General features: G+C 42.9%; 1 protein-coding gene and 1 long non-coding RNA gene across 4 annotated transcripts; one reads left to right on the top strand and one right to left on the bottom strand.

Annotated features, from left to right (window-relative positions):
- Positions 1-207: 207 nt before the first annotated feature.
- LOC121816729 (uncharacterized) lies at positions 208-2,934 on the top strand. The gene is made up of 2 exons (XR_006056440.2): positions 208-409; positions 1,303-2,934. It is a non-coding gene; the product is annotated as an uncharacterized LOC121816729 (long non-coding RNA).
- A 10,978-nt stretch (positions 2,935-13,912) lies between these two features.
- Positions 13,913-26,683, bottom strand: FAM111B (FAM111 trypsin like peptidase B). Of its 3 annotated transcripts, none has more exons than XM_042233588.2 (3): positions 26,312-26,683; positions 24,727-24,839; positions 13,913-17,638 (listed from the first exon to the last, which is right to left on the bottom strand). In XM_042233588.2, the coding sequence occupies exons 2-3, from the start codon at positions 24,805-24,807 to the stop codon at positions 15,506-15,508; spliced, it is 2,214 nt and encodes a 737-aa protein (XP_042089522.1). In that variant the 5' UTR covers positions 24,808-24,839; positions 26,312-26,683; the 3' UTR covers positions 13,913-15,505. The 3 variants fall into 3 exon arrangements, with proteins under 3 accessions (XP_042089522.1, XP_011951853.1, XP_004016548.1); XM_012096463.5 differs by having other exon boundaries at positions 24,727-24,842; positions 26,399-26,683; XM_004016499.6 differs by having other exon boundaries at positions 26,399-26,683.
- Positions 26,684-27,626: the final 943 nt, after the last annotated feature.

Here is a 27,626-nt window from a genome sequence, read left to right as displayed (position 1 = left end):
GTTAGAAACATCATGACGTGTTCATCCTAATTGCCACTTTCCCTCTTTAAAAATTTTGGACTTTTTCTTATATCATCACAAAACTCATTTACTCAGACCAAGATGCAATTGAAGGATACAGAAGTTGTCTTTAATTTTTGAGTCTGCTCTGTTCTAAGAAACAACAACATTGATTTATCTAAGAAAACAGAGACTTGTAGAGTGCTTACTTCCTGGTTGGCTTCTTCAGCTCAGCGCTTAGTTCAGCTTCTAGCTCCTGCATTTCTGGCCAAGAAGTTACCTACAGACCGTGCTGATTCTACTCACTGTTTCACAGCAGAGCCTGGGCGCTGGCTTTATCGTTTCCTGGGCCTGTGCTTACCAACAAACTCCCTTCAGCCTCTCTGAGCCTCAGTTCACTGCTGGCAAGGTGAGCGATGGTTCTCAGACTGCCTTTCTGCCCCGGCTTCCCCCTCCTCCTCTGTGCCCCCTCCCTCCCCCCTCCTCCCCTCCCTCCCCTCCCCCTCTCCCTCCCTCCCCTCCCCCTCTCCCTCCCTCCCTCCCCTCCTCCCCTCTCCTCCTCCCCTCCCCTCCTCCCTCCCTCCCTCCTTGCTTTTCCCTTTTCTGCTCCCCTACCCTAGGCCCCTCCGCACTCTTCTCTGGCCGGGACCCCCCAGAGCCTGGCCGTGGCCTTATCCAGGGGCAGGACTCAGAGAGTGCAGACCCCGGACTTCCTCCAGGCCCGCAGGCCAGCTCCCACCCGCAAACTGCGTGATGGACGCAGCCACTGAGATAACAGCCCGTACCTTCTGGGCTCCCCACACGACCCGTCTGCCCCAGCTCGGCCCAGCCCCTTCCTACCGGCCCCGGGTCGGGGCCCTGCCTGGCCGCCCAGGGCTCGGCCCGCTCGCTGAGCCCCTCGCCCAGGGCTAGGGTGCCGCGCCCAGGTGTCTGCTCCCTTGGGAAGCGCAGTCCCCTCAGCTCCGCAGGCTTTGCTCAGAAGGGCAGTCCTGGAGGGAGGTGGGCTAAGATTTCGGAACTGCTGACTTTCGAACCGTTGCTCAGCGGTCCCTTTGGAGATTTCCTCCCGGCTTCTTTCAGCCTAGGCCTCCCGCCCACCGCTCCCCACCCCGGCCCCTGCCTCTCCGCGTTCCTCTATTCTTTTGACAGCTGGGAAAGCTGAAACAGGGTGGTTGGAGACACTTCACAAGCGGAGCATTTGAGGCTCAGCTCCGCCCGCTGGGGCGCTCGGCGGACGCGGCGGGTGGGTGGGGGCATCGGGGCCGGGGCCACCCGGGCACTTTCCTGGGGTGTCCTTCCCAGCAGCCGGGATCGGACCCACGACGAGGACAATTAGGAAGAAACCGCGGATGCAGGGGGCGTGGACGACCTCGTCACAAATCGATTCTCCAAATGTGCCTCTGAAAGTGCAGACGTTTACCGGGAGTGTGCATCTCAAAGCTGGCCGTCACACATCTCTGTCCGAAAGGGCTTGCTTACAGTATTCCACCCTGTGATTGAGAAGGGATCGAAGTCGCAAAGCTGACAACTTGGATGCAGTTTGACAGAGGAGTCTCCACTGTATATAAGATGACAGGGTTGAAGAGTGTTATTGGTGACTACAATCTGTGTGATGTTTTGGGCGAACTGGACTTAACGTGCATTCAATATCCTTAAAGCAGTTTGTTACCGCTTCCTCTTCTGTGAGTCCTCTGGGGTTTGGATAGAGTAACTTTTAAAAGGGCAACAGCAACAATGAAACCAACTTGGGCAAAAGTTTCCACCTCTTACTGTCCTCCTCTGAAATCATTATAGGTTTCTGGATCTCTGAGAGTAGAGAGTGCAACAATCACCAGAGAATTAGTATCCAGCCGATTCTTTTATTTTTTTATTGTGGATTCCGAAGCAGCAAATATTTAGCGACAAGTAAAACGTAATAAAGAATGTAGCTGTTTTAGTTTCTAAGTAGTGTGGACTGGTTTGTGACCCCTTGCAGGCAAGAACACTGGAGTGGGTTGCCAGTTCCTCCTCCAGGGGATCTTCCCAAACCTGCATCTCTCCTCAACTGCAGGTAGATTCTTTAATGCTAAGCCACCCATAAAGAATACTAGGGTTGAAACTGCTGAACGAGCTGAGCTATCCTGATGACTTCTAAACACTGAACAGCATCCTGATTTTGATCTGACTTATTAATACTTGATAGGATTTGAGATATTGAGATATTGTCTGGAAATTAAGAAATTTGAGATATTGCATGGAAATTGAGAAATGGATCTCAGAATACTATGAACATGAGTGAAGTCATCCTTTTTGAAACAAGCACTGATATTGCTGAAGCCACTACTTGTAAAGTGAGAAGACCTCTGATGGTAATAAATACAGCCAGTTAGTCTACTGAGAATGTGTGCAAATGTGAGTCATTTCCTGTGGTTTTTCACTTCCTTCTTCCTCTCCTTCTTCTTCTTTTTATTTTTGCCTTTTGCCCATTTCACAGAGGAGAAATCAGGTAAATTTCCTAGAGGCCACGGAACTAGTTGGAAGAGAAAAGAGTTTTAAGGCTTTAACTCTCAGAGCCTCACAGCCTTCTGGAGCTCTGTGGAGAGGTGAGGTACCCTTCAGGTCCTCCATTTGCGATTTAAAAGATTGTCCCAGACCAGAGATTCCCCAACTTTTAGAAATGCAAATTCACAGAGCCCACACAATATGTTATGGTTTAACAAGTTGGAGTGAGGCCTGATAACCTGCATCTTTTCCCTGGGGTCCAGTTAAGAGTCCATGGTCCCAATGCAAGGGGCCCAGGTTTGATCCCTGGTCAGGGATGTAGATTTCACAGGCCACAACTAAGCACTGAGTGCCACGACTGAAGATCTGGTGTGCTACAATGAAGATCAAAGATCCCGTGCACTGAAACTAAGACCCAGCATGGCCAAATAAATAAATAAATATGAAAAAATATATTACCCTAGTACAAAACTCTGGATTAGATCATCTTTATTCATTTTACTTTCTTATTGAAGTAGAGTTGATTTATAATATTATATTAGTTTCAGGTATATAACATAGTAGTTTGTGCTTCTTGAACTATCCCTGTCTTGCCCCTTCCCCCTTCCTCCTCAACACTAGTAACCTCTAGTTTGATCTCTGTACCTGTAATCTGTTTTCTCATACTCACTGTTTTATGTTTTAGATTCCACATATAAATGATATCATATGGTTTGTCTTTCTCTGTCTGACTTCACTAAGCATAATACCCTCTAGATCCATGCATGTGGTTGCAAATGGCAGAATTTCAATCCTTTTTATGGCTGAGTAATATTTCAATATATATACCACATCTTTACCCATTTGTCTGTCGACATAGATTGCTTCCATATCTTGGCTACTGTAAATAACACTGTCATGAACACTGGAGGACACATATTGTACCTTTTCAAGTCAGCGTCTTCATTTTGTTTGGATATATGACCAGCTGGATCACATGGCAGTCCTATGTTTAGTTTTGAGGAAACTCCGTACTGTTTCCCATAGTGGTTGCACTAATTTAGATTCCCATCAACAGCGTACAGTTCAGTTCAGTCTCTCAGTCGTGTCTGACTCTGCGACCCCATGGGCTGCAGCACGCCAGGCTTCCTTGTCCATCACCAACTCCTGGAGCTTGCTCAAATGCATGTCCATCGAGTTGGTTCCCCTTTCTCCACATCCTCACCAATGTCTGTTATTTGCAGACTTAAAACTCATGCATTTATTTATTTATGGCTGTGTGAGAGCTTTCTCCAGTGGCAGTGAGTGGAGGCTGCTCTTTCTCGAGGCACTCAGGCTTCTCACTGTGGTGTCTTCTCTTGTTGTAGAGCGCGAGCTCCAGGTGCGTGGGCCTGGGTAGTTGCAGCACCTGGACTCAGTAATTTCTGTTCCCCATGGGCTCAGCAGTTGTGGTACATGGGCTTTCAGGTGCTCACAGCTGTCCCCTGCATTGGCAGGCAGATTCCTGCCCACTGTATCACCAGGGAAGTCCCTGTTATTTGTAGACTTTTGATGACAACCATTCTGACAGGTACCAGGTGATATCTCATGGCGGTTTTGATTTGCACTTTACTGAGTATTACTGATGTTGAACATCTTTCCATGTGCCTATCAGCCATCTGTAAATCTTCTTTTGAAAAATACTCAGTTCTTCTGTCATTTTTAAGTCAGGTTTTTTTTTTTTTAATACTGAGTTATATGAGCTATTTATATATTCTGGATATTAACCCCTTATCAGTCATATCATTTAAAACTATTTTCCCCCCATTCAAGTAGGGCTTTTTTTTTTTTTTCATTTGTCCATGCTTTTGCTGTGGAAAAGCTTTAAGTTTAATTGAGTCCGATTTGTCTCTTTTTGCTTTTGTTTCCTTTGTCTTAGGGGACAAAGTAAAAAAAAAAAAATACTGCACCAGTTTGTGTGGGTTCCATCATCCTTAAAGCCAGTTGCTAACGAGCAAACATTGCCCTGCTCTCTATGTCAGGTACTGTTCTATGTTCTCAGTTCAGTTCAGGTCAGTCGCTCAATTGTGTCCGACTCTTTGCGACCCCATGAACCGCAGCAAGCCAGGCCTCCCTGTCTATCACCAGCTCCCAGAGTTCACCCAAACTCAGGTCTATCCAGGTCTATCAGTCGGTGATGCCATTCAGCCATCTCATCCTCTGTCGTCCCCTTCTCCTCCTGCCCCCAATACCTCCCAGCATCAGTCTTTTCCAATGAGTCAACTCTTAACAATGTTTAAATCCTCACAGCACCTTTGCAAAGTGGGGACAACTTCTAGCACCCCCATTCTGCAGAGGAAGAACCTGGCCCCCAGGCTTTCACCTCTAGAACTTTGTTCCTTCCTGTTGTTAGCTCAGTCTCCAGGACAACCACCCCACCTCAGCCCTTTGCCATCCAGCCTGTTCCACTTCGGGCAGTCTGGGATTGGTTTGGCCTCTTGGGGCTGACTCAGCCTCCTTTCAGTTTACTCATGACCTGCCTCACCTTCACCAGGTGGTTCAGTTCAGTTCAGTCCAGTCACCTTGGTTTGATTCCTGGGTCGGGAAGATCCCCTGGAGAAGATATAGACTACCCACCCCAGTATTCTTGGGCTTCTCTTATGGCTCAGCTGGTAAAGAATCTGCCTGCAATGCGGGAGACATGGGTTCAATCCCTGGGTGGGAAGATCCCCTGGAGAAGGGAACGGCTGCCCACTCCAGTATTCTGGCCTGGAGAATCCCATGGACTATACAGTCCATGGGGTCACAAAGAGTCGGACAGGCTGGGCGACGTTCCCTTTCATTTCTATGCCCCGAAGCCTGGCAGTTGATGTATTTTCCCACCCTCTCCTCCCTTGCAGGCAATACTGCAAACAGCTGAACCACATGATTGCAGTGATAGACTCAATAGCCAGCTTTCATGGTGAGTGGATGTCTTTTTGCTGTTTTTCAGTCTCTCAGTCGTGTCTGACTCTTTGCGACCCCATGGACTGCAGCACGCCAGGCTTCCGTCCTTCACTGTCTCCTGGAGTTTCTTCAAACCCATGTCCATTGAGGCGGTCTTTTAGTTCTACTTAATTGTCCAGCTGACCAAGCAAACAAAAAGGGCTGCAGCCAATATGCTCAATGAGGCTGGACGGGCATGTATTTCACCAGCAAGATGTGGGCCATTTTCTGATCTTCCTTCTTTTCTGCCCTTTGCAAGGTTGGATGAAGTCCACAAGGATTGTGCAGCAAAGACAGGAAGGAGAGTGCTGGAGGAACCCTCCCCATAGGGGCCTCATCTTTAGCTGGTTTATATGGGGCTTTACCGGGGACTCAGTGGTAGAGAATCTGCCTGCTAATGCAGGAGACTTGGGTTCACTCCCTGAGTCTGGAAGATCCCCCTGGAGAAGGAAATGGAAATCCACTCCAGTATTCTTGCCTGGGAAGTCCCATAAACAGAAGAGCCTGGCGGGCTACAGTACATGGGGTCAGACACGACTGAGCGACTCAACAGCAACAAGCTGGTTCCAGCACAATTATCTGTTGGGTTAGGATTCCCATCAGTGTGCTTTATGGGTTAGCTGTTCCGCATCTCTCATTGACCTGTGTCTAAGAACTATCCTAGGGTCTATGTCTCTGATTTCTGTTTAACCCAGTGATAGGCTATACTTACAGTTTTCGTGGAGAATGTTACTAGAACCACTTAGAACCACTGTTTGTCTGGCCCACTCAATTGGACCCATCTTTGGTTCAGAGGAAGGGGTAGTGGTCACAAGGCAGGCACGTGCAAGCAGTGGCACAGGGCATTGAGAGAGGCGGTCTTCACCTGTGCATCAGTTAAAAAAAATAAGTCTGAGGATCTGATTCAGCTAATTTGGAGCTTCCCTGAATAATGTTCAGTGTAGATTTAGTTGCAACGTCAGGATCATGTGATTTGCCATCTTTGAGTGTGGTTGCAGCAGGAGGAGCCGTGGGCTTCCAGGATTTGCCAAGAGGATCCACCGTTCTAAAAATGTCTTAAAGTATCCTTCTGGTTAAAGTTATAGCACGCTTTTTGTTGTGAAGTTGTTCTTTTCAGTTTCAGTAAATACTAAAGCAGGAAATGTCAGTCCACATGGCCTGGCAGAGAAAGAATGAGTCAGATGTTGAGAGAACCTAATTCTCTGTTATTCAAGTAGTTGTTAGGAAAGAACGCTTGCCTGTTGAATAAGTACTGTGGGCTCTTGGACTATTAATAATTATAACCCAGTAAATAATTATCGTGTGTATCTCGTTATTATTATTTATTTTGCGCTGCCCCCGTCTCTGTTGCTGCATGTGGGCCTTCTCTGGTTTTGACCAGTGGGGGCTACTTTCTAGTTGCAGGGTGTGGGCCTCTCACTGTGGTGGCCTGGGCACATGGGCTTGTTGTCCTGCAGAACGTGGGATCTTCCCAGATCAGGGATCGAACTTGTGTCCCTTGCATTGGTAGGAGGCTTCTCAACCACTGGCCCACCAGGGAAGCCTTCACATATTGGTATTAGATTAGATTAGATTAGATTAGATTAGAAGAATATCATTATTCTTAGATTATCATTATTAGTGAAGAATATCATCACATTTTTTCTCATCAAGTCTGCCTCTCTGCCAATTTTCTTGATAGACTTCCCATAAAAGCTCTTTCAAGTCTAAGATTTCATTTTTTGGTAGCAAATCTTGTAGGGGGAAAAAAAATGAGACTCAGGATAATATAACCTTCCTCCAAAGAGACGTTGCCATTCATTCTGGGAGATGGCTGGGTGGGAGTCACTAACCTAACCTAGGCTGTGCTGTGCTGTGCTTAGCTGCTTCAGTTGTGTCCAGCTCTTTGCAACCCCATGGACTGTATGTAGCCCCCCAGGCTCCTCTGTCCATTGGGATTCTCCAGGCGAGAATACTGGTGTGGGTTTCCACGCTGTCTTCCAGGGGATCTTCCCAACCCAGGAATTGAACCCAGGTCTCCCGCATTGTAGGCGGATCCTTTATTGTCTGAGTCACCAGGGATCGTCCAGGTTAGATCACCCTAACTTAGTTGGGGTCGAGAATGTTTTCCGACTTGAGTCGCTGTGAAGGTTGGGATATTTGGGGGACATTCTTATACTGACAGGCAATGTTTTGTTCCCATATAAAATTTTGCAGTGTTTACTAGACCCCTCCACCACTTGACAGGCCTTAAATTCTAACTTTTGCCTCTGCTTCCCTCAGCTTCATGATTTGTTTCAAATGTCTGGTTAGCTAGTCAGATGCTCAACCATCTCCTCTGAAAATGGCAGGTGCCTCTAAGGTAAAAGCAACATGAACAACAGAGCTCACCCTTTGAATCTACTATCTCACTTGAATATTGGTCCTGTACTTCCTCATAATGCTTTGATATCTTCACACAAGTGTTTCCTATTTTTTGTCTATATTTTCAGGTTATTCAGTGTGCCTGCATGTGTATGCAGGGTGGGAAGATTGGTTTGAATACCCATTCCACCAGTACCAGAATTCTGAGACTAATCTTTCATGTTGTTAAATTCCAATAGCGGTTAAATTCAAAATCTCTCCTGTCTTATACGTGAAATTTAGAACCTTCATTTACAAAGGATAAGCTTCCTAGAACTGGAGTTGCAGTATTTGGGAGGCTTCTAAGACTTGGAAAATATCAATCACTAATGTTGAGAGAAGACTCTACACGTGGACATCACCAGATGGTCAATACCGAAATCAGATTGATTATATTCTTTGCAGCCAAAGATGGAGAAGCTCTATACAGTCAGCAAAAATAAGACTGGGAGCTGACTGTGACTCAGATCATGAACGCCTAATTGCCAAATTCAGACTTAAATTGAGGAAAGTAGGGAAAACCACTAGACCATTCAGGTATGACCGAAATCATCCCTTACGATTATACAGTGGAAGTGAGAAACAGATTCAAGGGATTAGATCTGAAAGACAGGTGCCTGAAGAACTATGGACAGAGGTTCGTGACATTATACAGGAGGCAGGGATCAAGACCATCCCCAAGAAAAAGAACGGCAAAATGGTTGTCTGAGGAGGCCTTACAAATAGCTGTGAAAAGAAGAGAAGTGAAAGGCAAAGGAGAAAAGGAAAGATGTACCTATTTGAATGCAGAGTTCCAGAGAATAGAAAGGAGTGATAAGAAAGCCTTCCTCAGGGATCAGTGCAAAGAAACAGAGGAAAACAATAGAATGGAAAAGACCAGAGATCTCTTCAAGAAAATTCAAGATACTAAGGGATATTTTCATGCAACGATGGGCATAATTAAGGACAGAAATGGTATGGACCTAACAGAAGCAGACAATATTAAGAAGAGGTGGCAAGAATACACAGAAGCACTATACACAAAAGATCTTCATGACTCAGATAATCACGATGTGATCCCTCATCCATAGCCAGACATTCTGGAATGTGAAGTCAAGTGGGCCTTAGGAAGCATCACTATGAACAAAGCTAGTGGAGGTGATGGAATTCCAGTTGAGCTCTTTCAAATCCTAAAAGATGATTCTGTGAAAGTGCTGCACTCAATAGGCCAGCAAATTTGGAAAACTCAGCAGTGGCCACAGGTTGGAAAAGGTCAGTTTTCATTCTAATCCCAAAGAAAGGCAACGCCAAAGAATGTTCAGACTACCACACAATTGCCTTCATCTCACACACTAGCAGAGTAATGCTCAAAATTCTCCATGCAAGGCTTCAACAGTACGTGAACCAAGAACTTCCAGATGTTCAAGCGAGGTTTAGAAAAGGCAGAGGAACCAAAGAACAAATTGCCAACATCCATTGGATCATGGAAAAAGTAAGAGAGTTCCAGAAAACCATCTCCTTTTGTTTTGACTATGCCAAAGCCTTTGACTGTGTGGATCACAAGAAACTGTGCAAAATTTTTAAGAGGTGGGAATACCAGACCTGACCTGTGTCCTGTGAAGTGTGTATGCAGGTCACGAAGCAACAGTTAGAATTGGATATGGAACAACAGACTGGTTCAAAATTGGGAAAGGAGTACCTCAAGGCTGTATATTGTCAGCATGCTTATTTAATGCATATGCCGAGTACATCATGAGAAACGTTGGGTGGGATGAAGCGCAAGCTAGAATCAAGATTGCTGGGACAAATATCAATAACCTCAGATATGCAGATGACACCACTCTTATGGCAGAAAGTGAAGAAGAACTAAAGAGCCTCTTAATGAAAGTGAAAGAGGAGAGCGAAAAGTTGGCTTAAAGCTCAACATTCAGAAAATGAAGATCATGGCATCTGGTCCCATCACTTCATGGGAAATAGATGGGGAAGCAATAGAAACAGTGACAGACCATTTTTGGGGGCTCCAAAATCGCTGCAGTAGGCAACTGCGGCCATAAAATTAAAAGATGCTTGCTCCTTAGAAGAAAAGTCATGACCAACCTAGTTGGCACATTAAAAAGCAGAGACATTACTTTGTGAACAAAAGTCCATCCAGTCAAAGCTGTGGTTTTTCCAGTAGTCATGTTTGGATGTGAGTTTGGACCATAAAGGAAGCTGAGAACCGAAGAATTAGTTAATGTGTTTGAACTGTGGTGTTGGAGAAGACTCTTGACAGTCCCTTGGGCTGCAAAGAGATCCAACCAGTCCATCCTAAAGGAAATCAGTCCTGAATATTCATTGGAAGGACTCATGATGAAGCTGAAACTCCAATACTTTGGGCACCTGATGTGAAGAAGTGACTCAATGGAAAAGACCCTGATGTTGAGAAAGACTGAAGGCAGGAGGGGAAGGGGACAGCAGAGGATGAGATGGTTGGATGACACCACTGACTCAATGGACCCGAGTTTGGATAAACTCCGGGAGTTGGTGATGGACAGGGAGGCCTGGCGTGCTGCAGTCCATGGGGTCACAAAGAGTCAGACACGACTGAGCGACTGAACTGAACGGAATCTTGAATGACCTTCTCTCTGCTGCTCCCCTGTCTGGTAGGAGAAAGCTAACAAATTTCTCTCATGCCCTATGCTTCACTGCAGTGGTCCTGTTAGTGTGTTAGGGTTCCCCAGTAAAGCAGAACCAACAGGATATGCACATTTACTTATTACAGGTAATTGGCTTGAGATTATGTATGAATGCATGTATGCATTTATTATGTTATTGGCTCACATGTTTGTGGAGGCTGGAAAGCCCCAACATCTGCAGGTGAACCTGCAAACCAGAGGCATGAGATATCCCATGGTGTATTCCAGTCAGCGTCTGAAGTTCTGAGAACAAGGCAGGCTTGAGACCCAGGAAGAAACGACGTTTCAAGTCCAAAGGCAGGAAAAATCCAGTGTCCCAGTTCAAAGACAGTCATACAGGAGGAATTCTCTCTTAAATCGGGTGAGGGTCAGTCTTTTTGTTGTATTCAGACCTTCAACTGATTGGACGAGGCCCACCCATATTAAGAAGGGCTATCTGCTTTAATCTTAATCTTATGCAAAATCACCCTCTCAGAAAAACCTAGAATAACGTTTGACTAAATATCCAGTCACCTTGTGGCCCAGTCAAGTTGACATACAACATTAATTGCCACACCAGATTTAAAGTTACTATGACCTGAAGGTAATTTGCAGAATATGTGAGAAAAAAGTTTTATGCAGGAAGAATTTTTAGAATTAAACTCCATCATCAAAAAAACAGGGGATATTTGTGGGAGAGCATTTTAAAGTTAATTCAAAAAGATGGGAAATGATGTTGGCTTAGTACTTTGAAATGGTATACTTTCCAGAGATTCTGTATTCAACACTAGGTTACAGGAAGCCAGAAGGATTTATACTTAATTTCATGATGCTAATGAAAATGAAGATCAGATACTGACCCATAGTAAATATAACAGGAAGACCAAATATCCCTTGACACCATGTAGGAAGTAGCAAAAAGTCCAAACTGAATATAATCAACCCTCTAGATCTAACTACCAGTTTACAGGAAATACAGGGAGTACAGCTACACATTCAGTGACATGATAGAGATGAAACAGCGGAGTCCAGAATGTAGAATATTCTACAGGACACATATGACCTAGTTTCTCCAATAAATAAATGTCTGAAAAAGAGAGATAGGAAGCGGGAATTTACACATTAAAAGCAACTCAAGAGACTTACATGACCAAATACACTGTGGAAACTGGATTCTGATTCAAATGATCCAGATGCAAAACAAACAAAAATTAACAAATTATGAAAAGATGCTCAACATCACTCATTATTAGAGAAATGCAAATCAAAACCACAATGAGGTACCACTTCACACCAGTCAGAATGGCTGCGATCCAAAAATCTGCACGCAATAAATGCTGGAGAGGGTGTGGAGAAAAGGTAACCCTCCTACACTGTTGGTGGGAATGCAAACTAGTACAGCCACTATGGAGAACAGTGTGGAGATTCCTTAAAAAATTGCAAATAGAACTACCTTATGACCCAGCAATCCCACTTCTGGGCATACACACCGAGGAAACCAGAATTGAAAGAGACACATGTACCCCAATGTTCATCAAAGCACTGTTTATAATAGCCAGGACATGGAAACAACCTAGATGTCCATCAGCAGATGAATGGATAAGAAAGCTGTGGTACATATACACAATGGAGTATTACTCAGCCGTTAAAAAGAATTCATTTGAATCAGTTCTGATGAGATGGATGAAACTGGAGCTGATTATAGAGTGAAGTAAGCCAGAAAGAAAAACACCAATACAGTATACTAACACATATATATGGAATTTAGGAAGATGGCAATGACGACCCTGTATGCAAGACAGGGAAAGAGACACAGATGTGTATAACGGACTTTTGGACTCAGAGGGAGAGGGAGAGGGTGGGATGATTTGGGAGAATGACATTCTAACATGTATACTATCATGTAAGAATTGAATCGCCAGTCTATGTCTGACGCAGGATGCAGCATGCTTGGGGCTGGTGCATGGGGATGACCCAGAGAGATGTTATAGGGAGGGAGGTGGGAGGGGGGTTCATGTTTGGGAACGCATGTAAGAATTAAAGATTTTAAAATTTTAAAAATAAAAAACTAAAAAAAAAAAAAAAACAAGGAGAAGTCTGGGGGAGGTACAGGCTGACTGAAATGATCACTATAATTTCATAAGTGTGCTGATAGCAGCGCATCTATATTAAAGCTGCTGCCTAGCATTTTAATTGGGTACCAGTCACTTGAGCATACGCACTTGTCAGAATTCACAGACCTGAGCAGAAGAAAGATGTACTTTCTTGTATGTAAACCCTAACTTAACAAAACTATGCATTGCAAAGAGAAGGAAATGGCCACAGGAGAAAACAGACAGGAAAGAACACCCTGAAAAACAAAATTTGGGGTTTTGTGTTCCAACTCCAATGAGCAGAACCAAGAGTTGTAACATGAACTAGTCGTAACTCAAACTCCCTACTGGAGCAGGGCATCCTGGCAATTCCTACAAGAATTTGATCATTGTTATGGGGTTGTAACTGCCAGATTTTCCATTATCCTTTTTTGAGTAAAAATTTAAGTTCCTGGATTCTGGCCATACTCCACTCTGGGACATCAGGTGTGTGAGTAGCATGAGGAGGAATGGGCTGATATGTCTCAGGGCCGTCAGGAGTGGCTTTCAGGTGTGATGAAGAGAAACACACGTTACCCAGCAATGCTAGACTATCCTGGAGAGTGAGTAGGTGTGCTTCATGTGTGGAAGGAAGTGTATATAAGGTACTAGGGGGGCTGAATGGGTAGGACTGTGATTAAGGTTGCTCAGTTCAGTCCAGTCACTCAGTCGTGTCTGACTCCTTGCGACCCCATGGACTGCAGCACACCAGGCTTCCCTGTCCATCACCAACTAACAGAGTTTACTCAAACTCATGTCCATTGAGTCAGTTATGCCATCCAACCATCTCATCCTCTGTCGTCCCCTTCTCCTCCCGCCTTTGATCTCTGCCAGCGTCAGGGTCTTTTCAAACGAGTCAGTTCTTCGCATCATGTGGCCGAAGTATTGGAATTTCAGCTTCAGCATCAGTCCTTCCAATGACTATTCAGGACTGATATCCTTTAGGATAGACTGTATGGATCTCCTTGCAGTCCAAGGGACTTCCAAGAGTCTTCTCCAACACCACCGTTCAAAAACATCAATTCTTCAGTGCTCAGCTTCCTTTATAGTCCAACTCTGGACTACTGGAAAAACCATAGCTTTTACTAGACAGACTTTTGCTGGCAAAGTAATGTCTCTACTTTTTAATATGCTATCTAGGTTAGTCATGACTTTTCTTCCAAGGAGCAAGCGTCTTAATTTCATGGCTGCAGTCATCATCTTCAGTGATTCTGGAGCCCCCAAAAATAAATAAGTAAGACTGCTAGTTTACCCAATATCCATTTTCCTTTTCTTCCACAGTATTAGAATTTAGGCTAGGCATCTGGTCAAGTAGAACAAATACAACATTTCACAATCTGATTATATTTTAAAAAATTTTTTATACAATTTTAAAGATTATACTCCATTTACAGTTATAAAATATTGGCTCTATTTCCTGTGTTGTACAATACATCCTGTAGTCTACCTCACATCCAGTAAGTACTGTACCACCGAACTGAAGTATTTTAAGTGATGCTTGAGATTGCTGAAAAGAAAAAAGCCAATGAGAGAGAAAAAAAAAAAAAAAACAATGCTCATTTGAGCTCTAATATGTGTTTTGTACATCCACATGATTCTCTTAAAGTTTTTTCTAATTGAGAAATAATATACATTATACTTTAAAGAAACAGCCCCAAATGTTGAGTTGGCCAAAAAAAAATTTTTTTTTCATTTTCACCAAGAACTTTATTGAATAATGTATTTACTGCCTTTTGCCATTTTTCAGGCAAATTTATAATTCCATCTTCCCAATACTTTTCATCTTTTTGATCAAAGAACTGTTCCAGATGCCTTTTATAGTCTTCCCGGGAACTGAATTTCTTCCATTAAGAGAACTCTGTAAAGACCAAAACAAATGGACATCTGAAGTTGCAATGTCTGATGAGGATGGTGGATGAATCAGAACTTCTCAGCTAAGCTGCAACGATTTTTGCCTGGTTATCAAAGAAACATGCAGTCTGTGTCATCCTGATGTAAGAGGATGCGTTGTCTGTTGACTAATTCTGGATACTTCATGCAAGTGCTGCCTTTAGGTGGCCTAATTCAGAGCAGTACTTATTGGAATTAATCATCTGGTCTTCCAGAGGGAGCTCATAATAGAGGACACCCTTCTAGTCCCACCATATACACACATTACTTCTTTGGACAGAGACTGGCCTTTGGTGGGGTTGGTGGCAGTTCATTTCACTTGCTCCATGATCCCTTCCATTCCATATTGTTGTACAGTATCCACTTTTCACCACCCATTACAATTTGTTTTAATGGAAAGTTTTTGTTAGGTGTCAGTAGAAAATTCCATATGGAAATGAAGTCAAGAAGGTTTTTCTCGCTTAACTTATGTGGAACCCAAACTTCAAAGTGAACATAACCAAGCTGGTGCAAATGATTTTCAATGCTTGATTTGGATATTTTGAGTATGCCAGCTATCTCCTGCATGATATAACACTGATTGCTCTCAGTTAATGTCTAGATTGGATCACTATTAACATCAATTTGTCTTATCAGAACATGGAGCATTGTCCAGTGAGAAATCTCCAGCACACAAATTAGCAAGCCACTTTTGACACATATGATCAGTCACAGCACCTTCTCCATACACTGCACAAATCTTTTTTAAATTTCAATAATTTTAACCTTACTTGAAATAATAAAGCATAATATGCCAACAATGTGTTCTTTCATCTTCAATATTAAAATGGCTAAACAAAAATTCATTAATTTTGATGTTTTTTTAAAAATGCCTGCTGATACAACAGCTGTCACAATAATACAATCTAATGAAATTGTTTCAAATGTCATTTAAGACAACTAAGCACTACTAGAGCCATCATACAGAAAAAAAACCAAACCAACTTTCGGCCATCCCAATACTTTAAATCACTGGCATGTGCTTTTGAAAGCAGCATCCTTTTCCTAATATTGCATGGATTCAACCTGATTTTCTTGAAGTGACAGTTCTTGTTTGTTACCTTTCTCTTCATTGTGGCTCTCATTTTTCTCTTCTTGTAATGATTTGTACAAGTTCTCATCTTTCTGTTTAATATCACAAAGAATAGATTCCATAGAATAGCCAAATTCAATAAAGGCATAAGGCTTATTTACACAGTTATAAACATACCCAAAGGAGTGCATAGCAACCAACCTGCCAGATGCATTAAACACTGGGGAGCCAGAAGACCCACTAAAAAAACAAGTATCATAACTAAGTGTGTTAGTGCTGCAAACGTCTGACAGGAAACTTCTCTGGGTAAACATAGGGAAAGCATTATAAATGTCTGAACAGGATCCTGGTACTACCCCATCTGAATAATGTTCTTTGCACCTCTCTAACCGTTGCTCTAGGGAAATCACAGAACAACCATCTATTTTCTTGATCTGGCCTTCTGGGTGACCAATTAAATAAAGTAAACCACTAGATGGCTGAGGCAAAATCAGTTTTGACAGGCCTGGAGGAAATCCATTTCCATTTTCACTTAGTTTTAAAATGGCATAATCTAGAGTTTCATCAGACATCAGAAACCATGGCTCAAAGGAAAGCCAATCAACATAGTTAGGGCAGAACTCTTTATAAGCAAAAGTGACCTTGGCACATGTGCTTATTATACCTGGCCATGACTCTGGATCTGTACCTTCTCCCACAATGAAGTGTAAAACATGTCTACAGGTGAAAATAAAATTTTTGTTGAAAACAAAGCAAGTAGCATTGCCTGTGTTTCCATTATTGTCCCATTTTATGAATCCAACTGACTTACTAAGATGAACAAGACGTTCACAGATTGCAACTGAAACAGAATTTTCAGTCACTTTTCCAAAGTAATTTTTATACACTCTGAATTGTTTAAACGTTGACAGTTTCATTCTCTTCTGTTCTTCCTGAAAATACTTTTGTATCCGAAGTGCCTCTTTATTAAAATTTGGATACTGAGGCATCATAACTTTGTTCAATATTTGTAAATTCTTTACCCAGAGATTAGTTGTCTCCCTTCGGATTTTCTGAATATCATATTGCTTACCTAGAGAGAGCCTTCGCCTAACTTGTGTGGTTTTTCTCCTAAGTCTTTTGTAGGGAATACTATTGTAATAATGTTTAATTTTGGAAATGGACCGGCATGTCTTCTGTTTAATATCAAGCCCTAGACTCTGACATGGGAGAATTTTTTCTCTGTTGTGTTCTGCATCTTCAGTTTCTCCATCTTTCTTTGGTTCATCGACTTTGCTCTTAGACTGTGTTAAAGCCTGTGGACTGATACCTTCAGTGGCATTTTCATCTTCTGGTTTAATTTTTTTATGGGTACATTTCTTGACAGACAGCTTTTTAGGAATGTCCAGTTCTAAGACTTTTCCAGATACTTCATCCACCATGGACTGTTTTCCATAAATTTTATTGTAACCTTCTGTTACTCTCCATTTAAGTATGTCTAGATCTGAGCGAAATCGGCCATCATTGCAAAGGGCTTCTTTGATAGTCTCACCCTTCAAGGCATAGACGAGAACTGTAGTTCCTGGTTCATGAAGTTCCTTAATCTTAAGAATCTTCTTTATGGTCTTCCCAATAGCAACAATGTGAAAAAGAATGCATTCAGCATCTGGATTTTTACAGAGGCGTAATATCTGATCATCTTCCTGGTTACTCCTTTTTTGACCAAATGTTATTTTCAAATGGGAACCACTAGGTAGGCATCTGAGAGGCATTCCTAAATTTATATGCGCTTGTATTGTTTTTTCTTCATAAACAATGATGTTCTCATATACATGTTTCTTCATCCTTTCACTGAAATGGTCATGAGCACTCAGAACTGAACAGATATTCTCATTGGGCCCACCAAATGCTGTAAACACACTACGGTCTGACTTTCTGCGGCGTTCATTCAAACTAAAGGTGAAACGACATTTTTCACTGGTGCTCACGTGTGGGTTCTGTCGTTCAGAGGATGTTTCATGCTCGCTGACTTCGCTTTTAACTTTAATGGTGCTGTTACATTCTCGTATGTCAGACAGAGACTGATCAACAGGTGTGCCCGAACACGCCTCCTCTATGACAGTATCCTTAGAAAAGGAAAGATTAAAAATTTAGTGAGGATCACCTTTAATAATAATGTTCCATGCCTTTTGAATTATAAAATCAAAATATACCATGTACTGTATACGAGTTCACGTTTCACTAAGCAGTCTGTCAGTGCTCTTGCGTATCATTAAACAACCTTTGAAAACGCAGTTTGAGGGGCTCTATGATAGTTCACTGTACAGTGGTTTTCAATCCATTCTTCTGTTGCTGGCTCTTTAGATTATTCCTAATTTTTTTACTATTCTAAATATGACACACTTTTCTATACACAAAACATTTTGTCCAAAGTCTTAAAATATTTTCCTATGCTAGATTACCAGCAGTGGAAATAGATTATAAATGTACTTCACCACATACACTGCCAAAGTGCTTTCTCCGAAGGTCACATCAATTCACCCTCCCCATTCTTTCCTATTGCCCAAGGAAATCAGTATTATGGCAAATTCTTCAAAAGGATTTGAGTACTACTATTTTAAAAGTTTGGTAACTCGGAGATCTAGCTTGACTATTTTTTACATTTATATTTATTTACTTACTAACAAAGCCGGTTTAACACATCACTTGGACATCTGAAGTACCACCTTTTAAAAAATTCCTGTAAAATATTTACTGTCCAGTTTATTCTGTACATGGTATCGACAGCACTAAGGAAAGATACTAACATGATTAATAAATCACAGGATTGGACAGATACACAAATCCATATTCAAAACATATTATACCTATACAATCAGTTGGCAATAGCCTAGGAAAAAGCATTTTGATAATCTGCTGGCAACAGATTATTTAAGGACATATACGTATAGTGGCTCAGATGGCAAAGGAACTGCCTGCATGCAGGAGACAAGGGTTCAATCCCTGGGTTGGGAAGATACCCTGGAAAAGGAAATGGCAACTCACTGCAGTATTTCTGCCTGGAGAATTCCATGGACAGAGGAGCCTGGTGGGCTACAGTTCATGGGGTCGCAGAGTTGGCTAGGACTGAGCAACTAACACATACATATAAGTAGCATAATCTTTAGCTTTGTCTGTTTTTTATTTTTGCACAAATGCATCTTTTGAATATATCCTTTTTTCTTTAGTTTATTTATTTATTTTACTTCACAATACTGTATTGGTTTTGCCATACATTGACTTGAATCTGCCATGGGTGTACATGTGTTCCCCATCCTGAACCCCCCTCCCACCTCCCTCCCCATCCCATCCCTCTGGGTCATCCCAGTGCACCAGCCCTGAGGACCCTGTATCATGCATCGAACCTAGACTGGTGGTTCATTTCACATATGATACTTTACATGTTTCAATGCCATTTTCCCATATCATCCCACCCTTACCCTCTCCCACAGAGTCCAAAAGACTGTTCAATACATCTGTGTCTCTTTTGCTGTCTCACATATATGAATATGTCTTCTGTGATTTCACTATTCTTTTGACGTTCTTTCCAGTCGATGGAGCTTTAAATTCACTTTCACAGTTAAACAGAATCCACTGAAGAAATTAACTGGCTGTGTGCATTTCAGTTATTTCTAGGTTTTCTTTTCCCTACTAACTACAGTAGTACAGTTCTGCTATGAATATCTATTAATATGTTTTCTGGGGCACACATGCAAGAGTGTCTCTTGGGAACAGACTTAGGAGCTGAATTTCTCAACTTATGCAATATGCATACTCACCTTTATTAAATACTGTCAAATTATTTACTAAATGGTTGTACCACTTTACACCTCTGCCAGTGGGAAACAGGAGTTCTCATTGCCTCCACATCCTTATCAAAACATGGTATTGCCCAACTTTTAAAGTTTGCCAATCTTGTGAATGTGAAATGGCATCTTTCAAAAAAAAATTTCACTGGGGTATAGTTGATTTACAATGTTGTGTTATTTTCAGGGGTACAGCAAAGCTAACCATGTATACATACATATATATCCACTCTTTTTGTTAAGATTCTTTTCCCATGTAGACCATTACAGAGCAATGAGGAGAATTCCCCATGTATACAGCAGGCTATTATTAGTTATCTACTTTACATATGTGCTTAGTCGCTTAGTCATGTCCGACTCTGCAACGCCATGGACTGTAGCCCACCAGGCTCCTCTGTCCATGGGGATTCTCCAGGCAAGAATACTGGAGTGTGTTGCCATGCTCTCTGCCAGGGGATCTTCTACAGGCAGGGACTGAACCCGGGTCTCCTGCACTGCAGGCAGATTCTTTACTGTCTGAGCCACCAGGGAAGCCCACCTTTATATACAGTAGTGTGCATATGTCACTCCAAATCTCCCAATTTATCCTTCCCCTGAAATGGCATCTTATTGGTAGTCTAATAAGTTTAATAATTTCTGCCTATTCATGTCTTTTACCCATCTTTCTACTGGATTATTTTTCTTTTTATTATTGAAAGTACTTTATATATCCTAGACACATATTATTTATTCATCATACGTATTAAAAATGTATTCCCTGAGTTTGTGGACTTCCCACGTGGCTCAGATGGTAAAGAATCTGCCTGCAAAGCAGGAGACCCAGGTTGGATTCTTGGATTGGGAAGATCCCCTGGAGAAGGAAATGGCAACCCACTCCAGTATTCTTGCCTGGGAAATCTCATGGACAGAAGTGCATGGCAAGCTACAGCTCATCGGGTCACAAAGAGTAGGACATGACTCACTTTCTTTCACTTTCTGAGTTTGTGGATTGCTTTTTGTATCAGTTTAGTTCAGTTCAGTTGCTCAGTCGTGTCCGACTCTTTGCAACCCCATGGACTGCAGCACACCAGGCCTCCCTGTCCATCACCAACTCCCAGAGTTCACTCAAACTCACATCCACCCAGTCGGTAATGCCATCCAGCCATCTCATCCTCTGTCATCCCCTTCTCCTCCTGCCCCCAATCCCTCCCAGCATCAGAGTCTTTTCCAATGAGTCAACTCTTCTCATGAGGTGGCCAAAATATTGGAGTTTCAGCTTTAGCATTAGTCCTACCAAAGAACACCCAGGACTGATTTCTTTTAGAATGGACTGATTGGATCTCCTTGCAGTCTAAGGGACTCTCAAGAGTCTTCTCTAACACCACAGTTCAAAAGCATCAATTCTTTGGTGCTTAGCTTTCTTCACAGTCCAACTATCACATCCATACATGACCACTGGAAAAACCATAGCCTTGACTAGATGGACCTTTGTTAGCAAAGTAATGTCTCTGCTTTTGAATATGCTATCTAGGTTGGTCATAACTTTCCTTCCAAGGAGTAAGCATCTTTTAATTTCATGGCTGCAGTCACCATCTGCAGTGATTTTGGAGCCCAGAAAAATAAAGTCTGACATTGTTTCCACTGTTCCCCCATCTATTTCCCATGAAGCGATGGGACCAGATGCCATGATCTTCGTTTTCTGAATGTTGAGCTTGAAGCCAACTTTTTCACTCTCTTTTTTCACTTTCATCAAGAAGCTTTTGAGTTCCTCTTCACTTTCTGCCATAAGGGTGGTGTCATCTGCATATCTTCCTTCATATGAGGTGACTGATATTTCTCCCGGCAATCTTAATTCCAGCTTGTGCTTCTTCCAGCCCAGCATTTCTCATGATGTTTTCTGCATATAAGTTAAATAAGCAGGCTGACAATATACAATCTTGACGTACTCCTTTTCCTATTTGGAACCAGTCTGTTATTCCATGTCCAGTTCTAACTGTTGCTTCCTGACCTGCAGATAAGGTTTCTCAAGAAGCAGGTCAGGTGGTCTGGTATTCCCATCTCTTTCAGAATTCTCCACAGTTTCTTGTGATCCACACAGTCAAAGGCTTTGGCATAGTCAATAAAGCAGAAATAGATGATTTTCTGGAACTCTCTTGCTTTTTCCATGATCCAGCAGATGTTGGCAATTTGATCTCTGGTTCCTCTGCCTTTTCTAAAACCAGCTTGAATATCACGGTTCATGTACTGCTGAAGCCTGGCTTGGAGAATTTTGAGCATTACTTTACTAGTGTGTGAGGTGAGTGCAATTGTGCAGTAGTTTGAGCATTCTTTGGCATTGACTTTCTTTGGGATTGGAATGAAAACGGACCTTTCCAGTCCTGTGGCCACTGCTAAGTTTTCCAAATTTGCTGGCCTATTGAGTGCAGCACTTTCACAGCATCATCTTTCAGGATTTGAAATAGCTCAACTGGAATTCCATCACCTCCACTAGCTTTGTTCGTAGTGATGCTTTCTAAGGCCCACTTGACTTCACATTCCAGGATGTCTGGCTCTAGATGAGTGATCACACCATAGTGGTTATCTGGGTTGTGAAGATCTTTTTGTACAGTTCTTCTGTGTATTCTTGCCACCTCTTAATATCTTCTGCTTCTGTTAGGTCCATACCATTTCTGTCCTTTATCGAGCCCATCTTTGCATGAAATGTTCCCTTGGTATCTCTAATTTTCTTGAAGAGATCTCTAGCCTTTCCCATTAGGTTCTTTTCCTTTATTTCTTTTCGTTGATCTCTGAGGAAGGCTTTCTTATCTCTCCTTGCTATCTTTGGAACTCTGCATTCAGATGCTTATATCTTTCCTTTTCTCCTTTGCTTTTCACTTCTCTTTTTTTCACAGCTATTTGTAAGGCCTCCGCAGACAGCCACTTTGCTTTTTTGCATTTGTTTTCTATGGGGATGGTCTTGATCCCTGTCTCCTATACAATGTCACAAACCTTATTCCATAGTTCATCAGGCACTCTATCTATCAGATCTAGGCCCTTAAATCTATTTCTCACTTCCATTGTATAGTCATAAGGAATTTAATTTAGGTCATACTTGAATCTTCTAGTGGTTTTCCCTGCTTTCTTCAATTTTAAGTCTGAATTTGGCAATAAGGAGTTCATGATCTGAGCCACAGTCAGGTCCTAGTCTTGTTTTTGCTGACTGTATAGAGCTGCTCCATCTTTGATTGCAAAGAATTTAATCAATCTGATTTCGATGTTGACCATCTGGTGATGTCCATACGTAGAGTCTTCTCTTGTGTTGTTGGAAGAGGGTGTTTGCTATGACCAGTGTGTTCTCTTGGTAAAACTTTATTAGCCTTTGCCCTGCTTCATTCTGTATTCCAAGGCCAAATTTGCCTGTTACCACAGGTGTTTCTTGACTTCCTACTTTTGCATTCTAGTCCCCTATAATGAAAAGGAAATCTTTTTTGGGTGTTAGTTCTAAAAGGTCTTGTAGGTCTTCATAGAATCGTTCAACTTCAGCTTCTTCAGTGTTACTGGTTGGGGCATAGTCTTGGATTATGATGATATTGAATGGTTTTCCTTGGAAATGAAAAGAGATCATTTTTGAGATTGCATCCAAGTACTGCATTCCGGACTCTTTTGTTCTTCTGAGGGATTCCTGACCACAGTAGATATAATGGTCATCTGAGTTAAATTCCAGTCCATTTTATTTTGTTGATTCCTAGAATGTCGACGTTCACTCTTGCCATCTCCTGTTTGACTACTTCCAATTTGCCTTGATTCTTGGACCTAACATTCCAGGTTCCTATGCAATATTGCTCCTTATAGCATTGGACCTTGCTTCTATCACCAGTCACATCCACAACTGGGTACTGTTTTTGCTTTGGCTCCAGCCCTTCTTTCTTTCTGGAGTTATTTCTCCACTGATCTCCAGTAGCATATTCGGCACCTACCGACCTGGGGAGTTCCTCTCTCAGTATCCTATCATTTTGCCTTTTCATACTGTTCATGGGGTTCTCAAGGCAAGAATACTGAAGTGGTTTGCCATTCCCTTCTCCAGTGGACCACATTCTGTCAGACCTCTCCACCATGACCCCCACCCCCACCGCCCCCGTCTTGGGTGGCCCCACACAGCATGGCTTAGTTTCCTTGAGTTAAACAAGGCTGTGGTCTGTGTGATTAGATTGACTAGTTTTCTGTGATTATGGTTTGTGTGTCTGCCCTCTGATGCCTCTCGCAGCACCTACTGTTTTATCTGGGTTTCTCTTACCTTGGACGTGGGGAAGAAGCTATTAGGTGGTATCAATACTGCTGGTATACAGACCACACTTTGAGAAAGACAGAGTTCCTTAACCTAGAGTAGCAGTTTGCAACTTTCTGCAATGATGGAAATATTCTATATCTGCTTTGTTCAATATGGCAGCCATGAGCCACATATGGCTTCTGAGCACTTGAAATGTGGTTAGTGCATAAAGAAAATCAATTTTAAACTTCATTTACCTTTAATCCAATGAATCATTTTTGTTATTTCAAAGTTAGATGATTTTCCCGACAAAACGTTTTTACTGATAGTCTACTGTGACCTTGTACTAAACTGTATTCCCAGTATTACTTGCCTACTATGTTCTTGAATTCTCCTTACATACCGTCAAATCTAGCTATACTATTCCTCAAACAGTTTTGCTTGTGTACATGACTTCACCCAGACTATTCCCTTATATTTGATCCACCTACCTTGTGAAATTGTGGCCATTCTTTAAGATATTTCTCATATGACATAACTTTAATTTCTTGAGTCTCAATTAAACCCTCTTTTCTCTGCACTCTAAAAGCACTTGTTTATATTTTGATTTAGTATTACTATTTTGCATACTTTGAGTAAAACCATGTGTTGGTCCAAAATTGGGTTCTGAAGCCTGACTGCCTGGGTTCAAATCCTTGCTCTGAAGTCCATTACTTTTGCAATTTTAAGAAAAATGAGGGTCAGTTTCTCTATTTAGGGATGATAATATCTATTGCAAAGAGTTTTATTAAATGTTAAAGGAGATAATCCATAGGAAGTGACAAGCCTAATTCCAAGTACTCAGTAATTTCTCAGTACACATTAACTATCTTATTATTTTTGCCTATCTATATTTCCAGTGATACTGAGTGTCGATACTGTCACCTTGCTGTTTAACAAGGTATTCTTTGCTTTGTTAATTCATATACTATCATTTTGTTTTTACACAAACACTTATATGTATGATCTCCCTAAATATATTTTAAACAATACATGAGAAGGGGTTATAATTGCCATTCTTTATACACTTATCCCCTTCAAGGATCCTAAGACAGTTCTATAGTTAGAGTGCCATCCCAGCAAAGTTGTTTACAAGTACACACACCTTTGATGCTTCAGGTCTGGTACCTTCGTCATTTCCTGTAGCACTGAATGATGTATTCTCTTCAGTCTTTATGAAATTCATGATGAGTCCCAGGAGAATATGACTTTCTTCCACTACTGGCCAAGACAGAGAAACAGGATTGAATTTACCAACCCCTTAATGACTAAAACAATAAAACACAAGATATATGAAATAATAAGTTTCAAACACTGGTTATCAGGCAGGGCACAACAGTGATCTCTGACCCCTAAGAGAGAGAGAGAGAAATCAGAGGCAGGACCTAGAGACATCTAGCTTGCTGCCTGGGGAGCATCTCCAGGCTGTATCTCAGGGAAGGGAGACACAAGCAAAGCCTGGCACTTTCCCCAAGTTGAGAAGACAAACTAAGAGTTCTGGTGGCCCCAGGAGGCTGGAGTTTGCAGGGCTAGAGTACTAGAGAGCTACAGTTACACAGAGTGTCAGAGATCTGTAGTGGGCACCCCTGACATTTCAGCTGACTAGTGGTCTGTTTCTCACACTCAGCTGAGAACAGTTTCTGTTTCCCTCACTCAGCTGAGAGTAGTTTCTGTTTCTCATGCTCAGCTGACAATAATTTGTGTTCCCAAAAGCAAACTGGAAAACTTCATAATTCATAACATATTGACAAAGGTATCGCCGCTAAAGTGGGACAAAATTAGCTGTAGACCAAAGACTGCTCTGGTCCCACCTGACAAAATTTAAAAGCAAGCTTTGGAAGCGTAAAACTTTTCCACTAACACAACTAGAACAAAGCTCAAAAATGTTGATAGGAATAGAAACATTTCTAGCACCCATATATGTGAAATTGACAAAGTTTGATATCCAGTACAATTCTGAGGCATAAAAAGAAGCAGAAAAATAAGATTCACAATGAGGAGAGAAATCAATGAACAGAAACATATCCAAAAGTGACTCAGATGATAGAACTAGTAGACAAGAACATTAAAATGGTTATTATCTTTAATTTCTGGCCAAACAAAGTGACAAGGACCTGACTTGCCCTTCAGTCTGAAAGCAAAAGAAGACAATAAGCTAAACAGATGGAACAGGAATTTGAAAGGAACTAGACATCATGCAGCAGACATCATGCAATTCGGGGCAGTGACAAATGAAGGGCATCCTGTGATGACTCCCGCTGACTGCCTTGAGAGATTCCAGGCCAGGGTGTCACGAGGGGCAGCCAGGCAGGGCCCGCTGGCATTGCTGACTTGAGGAGACAGCTGAAAGACCAAGGTGGCAGAGTTCAAAAGACACAGAAAAGAGAGAGCTGCACAGAGGGAAGCCCGGATATATGAACACTCAGCATTCAGCTGAGAACTGATCACAACAGCAACGGAAGAACTACCCGGGGCCAGGAAAGAACCTCCACAATCCACCAAACTTTCGCGAGGTGATACTCCTTTCAGAAATCTGTTTCCTCATTTGTAAATTAAGGAGCTCGGCTCAAACTTGTATTGACTGGTCCTGAGAATTCTCCCCTCTGAATTTTTTTTAAAGAAGAAGATACCTGAATCCCATCCGCACTATGCTTGGAATGCAGTTATGGGAATTTCCACTATTAAATCACCTTTAACCACCACCAGCCCACTTCCACGCCCAAGTTAACTGGAATAGGGAACTCCACGTCCTCCTCAAGATCAGAGGAGCCACTCACAGAGCGGAGAATCTGTCCCAGCGGTGAGGCTGATGGCGTGACAGGAATCCGCGAACCCGGCTGCGAGGACGGCGCTCGGCGGGAATTCTTCCCGCGCGAAAGCGGAACGCAGTTATCCCCAATCCTCTGGCCAATGGGAGGCCAGGTTGCAGAGGTCGTCTCTCTCATTGGACAGAAGCTCGCCCCGTGCAGAAGCCGATTGGCCGAGCCACTGAGAGCGGCGGCCGGAGAGGGTGGCGGGGCGGTTCGCGCGTAGGCAGACGCGCGCCCCGCGCGTCAGGAGGCCGCCGCCTCCGGCCGGTCCATTCGCGCGAGACTCCGCACTCTTGCCACAGTCCGCGTCCTCGTTCCGGCTCGGGTTTCGAGCCGTCCTGTCCCTTCATCCAGCCCGCCCATCCGCGTCCGCTGCTGTCAGGGTTAGGGTTAGGTCCCCTCAGGGCCGGTTACACGGCGGCTGCGCGGAGCGCGGGGCAAAGCGCTCGGCCTCCGGAGCCGCTGGGCTCCACAGCTCGGCCCGGCGGCGCAGGGAGCTCGGCTGTCACGCCTCTTCGGCCACTGTCGGGCGGGCGGCGGCTGTGGACTGGGCTCTGGAGAGGCTCCCCACCCAGCCCGTGGGGACGTCGGCGCGGTGAGCTTCGTCAGCTTCCAGCGTAGAAATGGTCCAAAGCAGGCAGCCGACTTTCTGTCCCTAAGGAAGGAGCCAGCTTAGCTTAGAACTCGTTGCACACGGATCCTCCAGCCAGGAGGAAGAGACCAGCTGTCCTGGTTCCCAGGCCCTGCGTGGGTATATGCAGAATTTTCCATTCTCAAGGGAGGGCTCCAGAGTTAGGCATTTCCAAACTGACGACCGAAGAAGGGGCTTGAGAAAACATCGTACAGTTTAAGGAACAATAGGAGGGGATGCCTTCAGTATTTTGGAAAAGCTGGTCAAAGAAGGGGAGAACACAGCTGATACGTGAAGATGGTGACAACTCGTTTGAAATAGATGTTTATGTAAAAGTTGATGATGTTGGAATAGTACTGAAAGCTTTTCCTAACTTGGCTTAATGTAAAATATATACAGAGAAACTATAATCACTGCTTAAATTCCAGGTACTCCGTGGAATTTGGAGAGAGTAAACTTTAGAAGTGTTACTGTAAAAAGCTAGGAGAAAAGAGGAAAACTATGAGAGTTTCATAAAATCGCTGTTATCCCTTAAATCGTCTTAGAGCATACAGGTGACTGATA

The sequence above is a fragment of the Ovis aries genome, chromosome 15, assembly GCF_016772045.2.
Source record: "Ovis aries strain OAR_USU_Benz2616 breed Rambouillet chromosome 15, ARS-UI_Ramb_v3.0, whole genome shotgun sequence".
Taxonomy (NCBI): Eukaryota; Metazoa; Chordata; class Mammalia; order Artiodactyla; family Bovidae; genus Ovis; species Ovis aries.
This window is presented reverse-complemented; position numbering and strand designations above follow the sequence as displayed.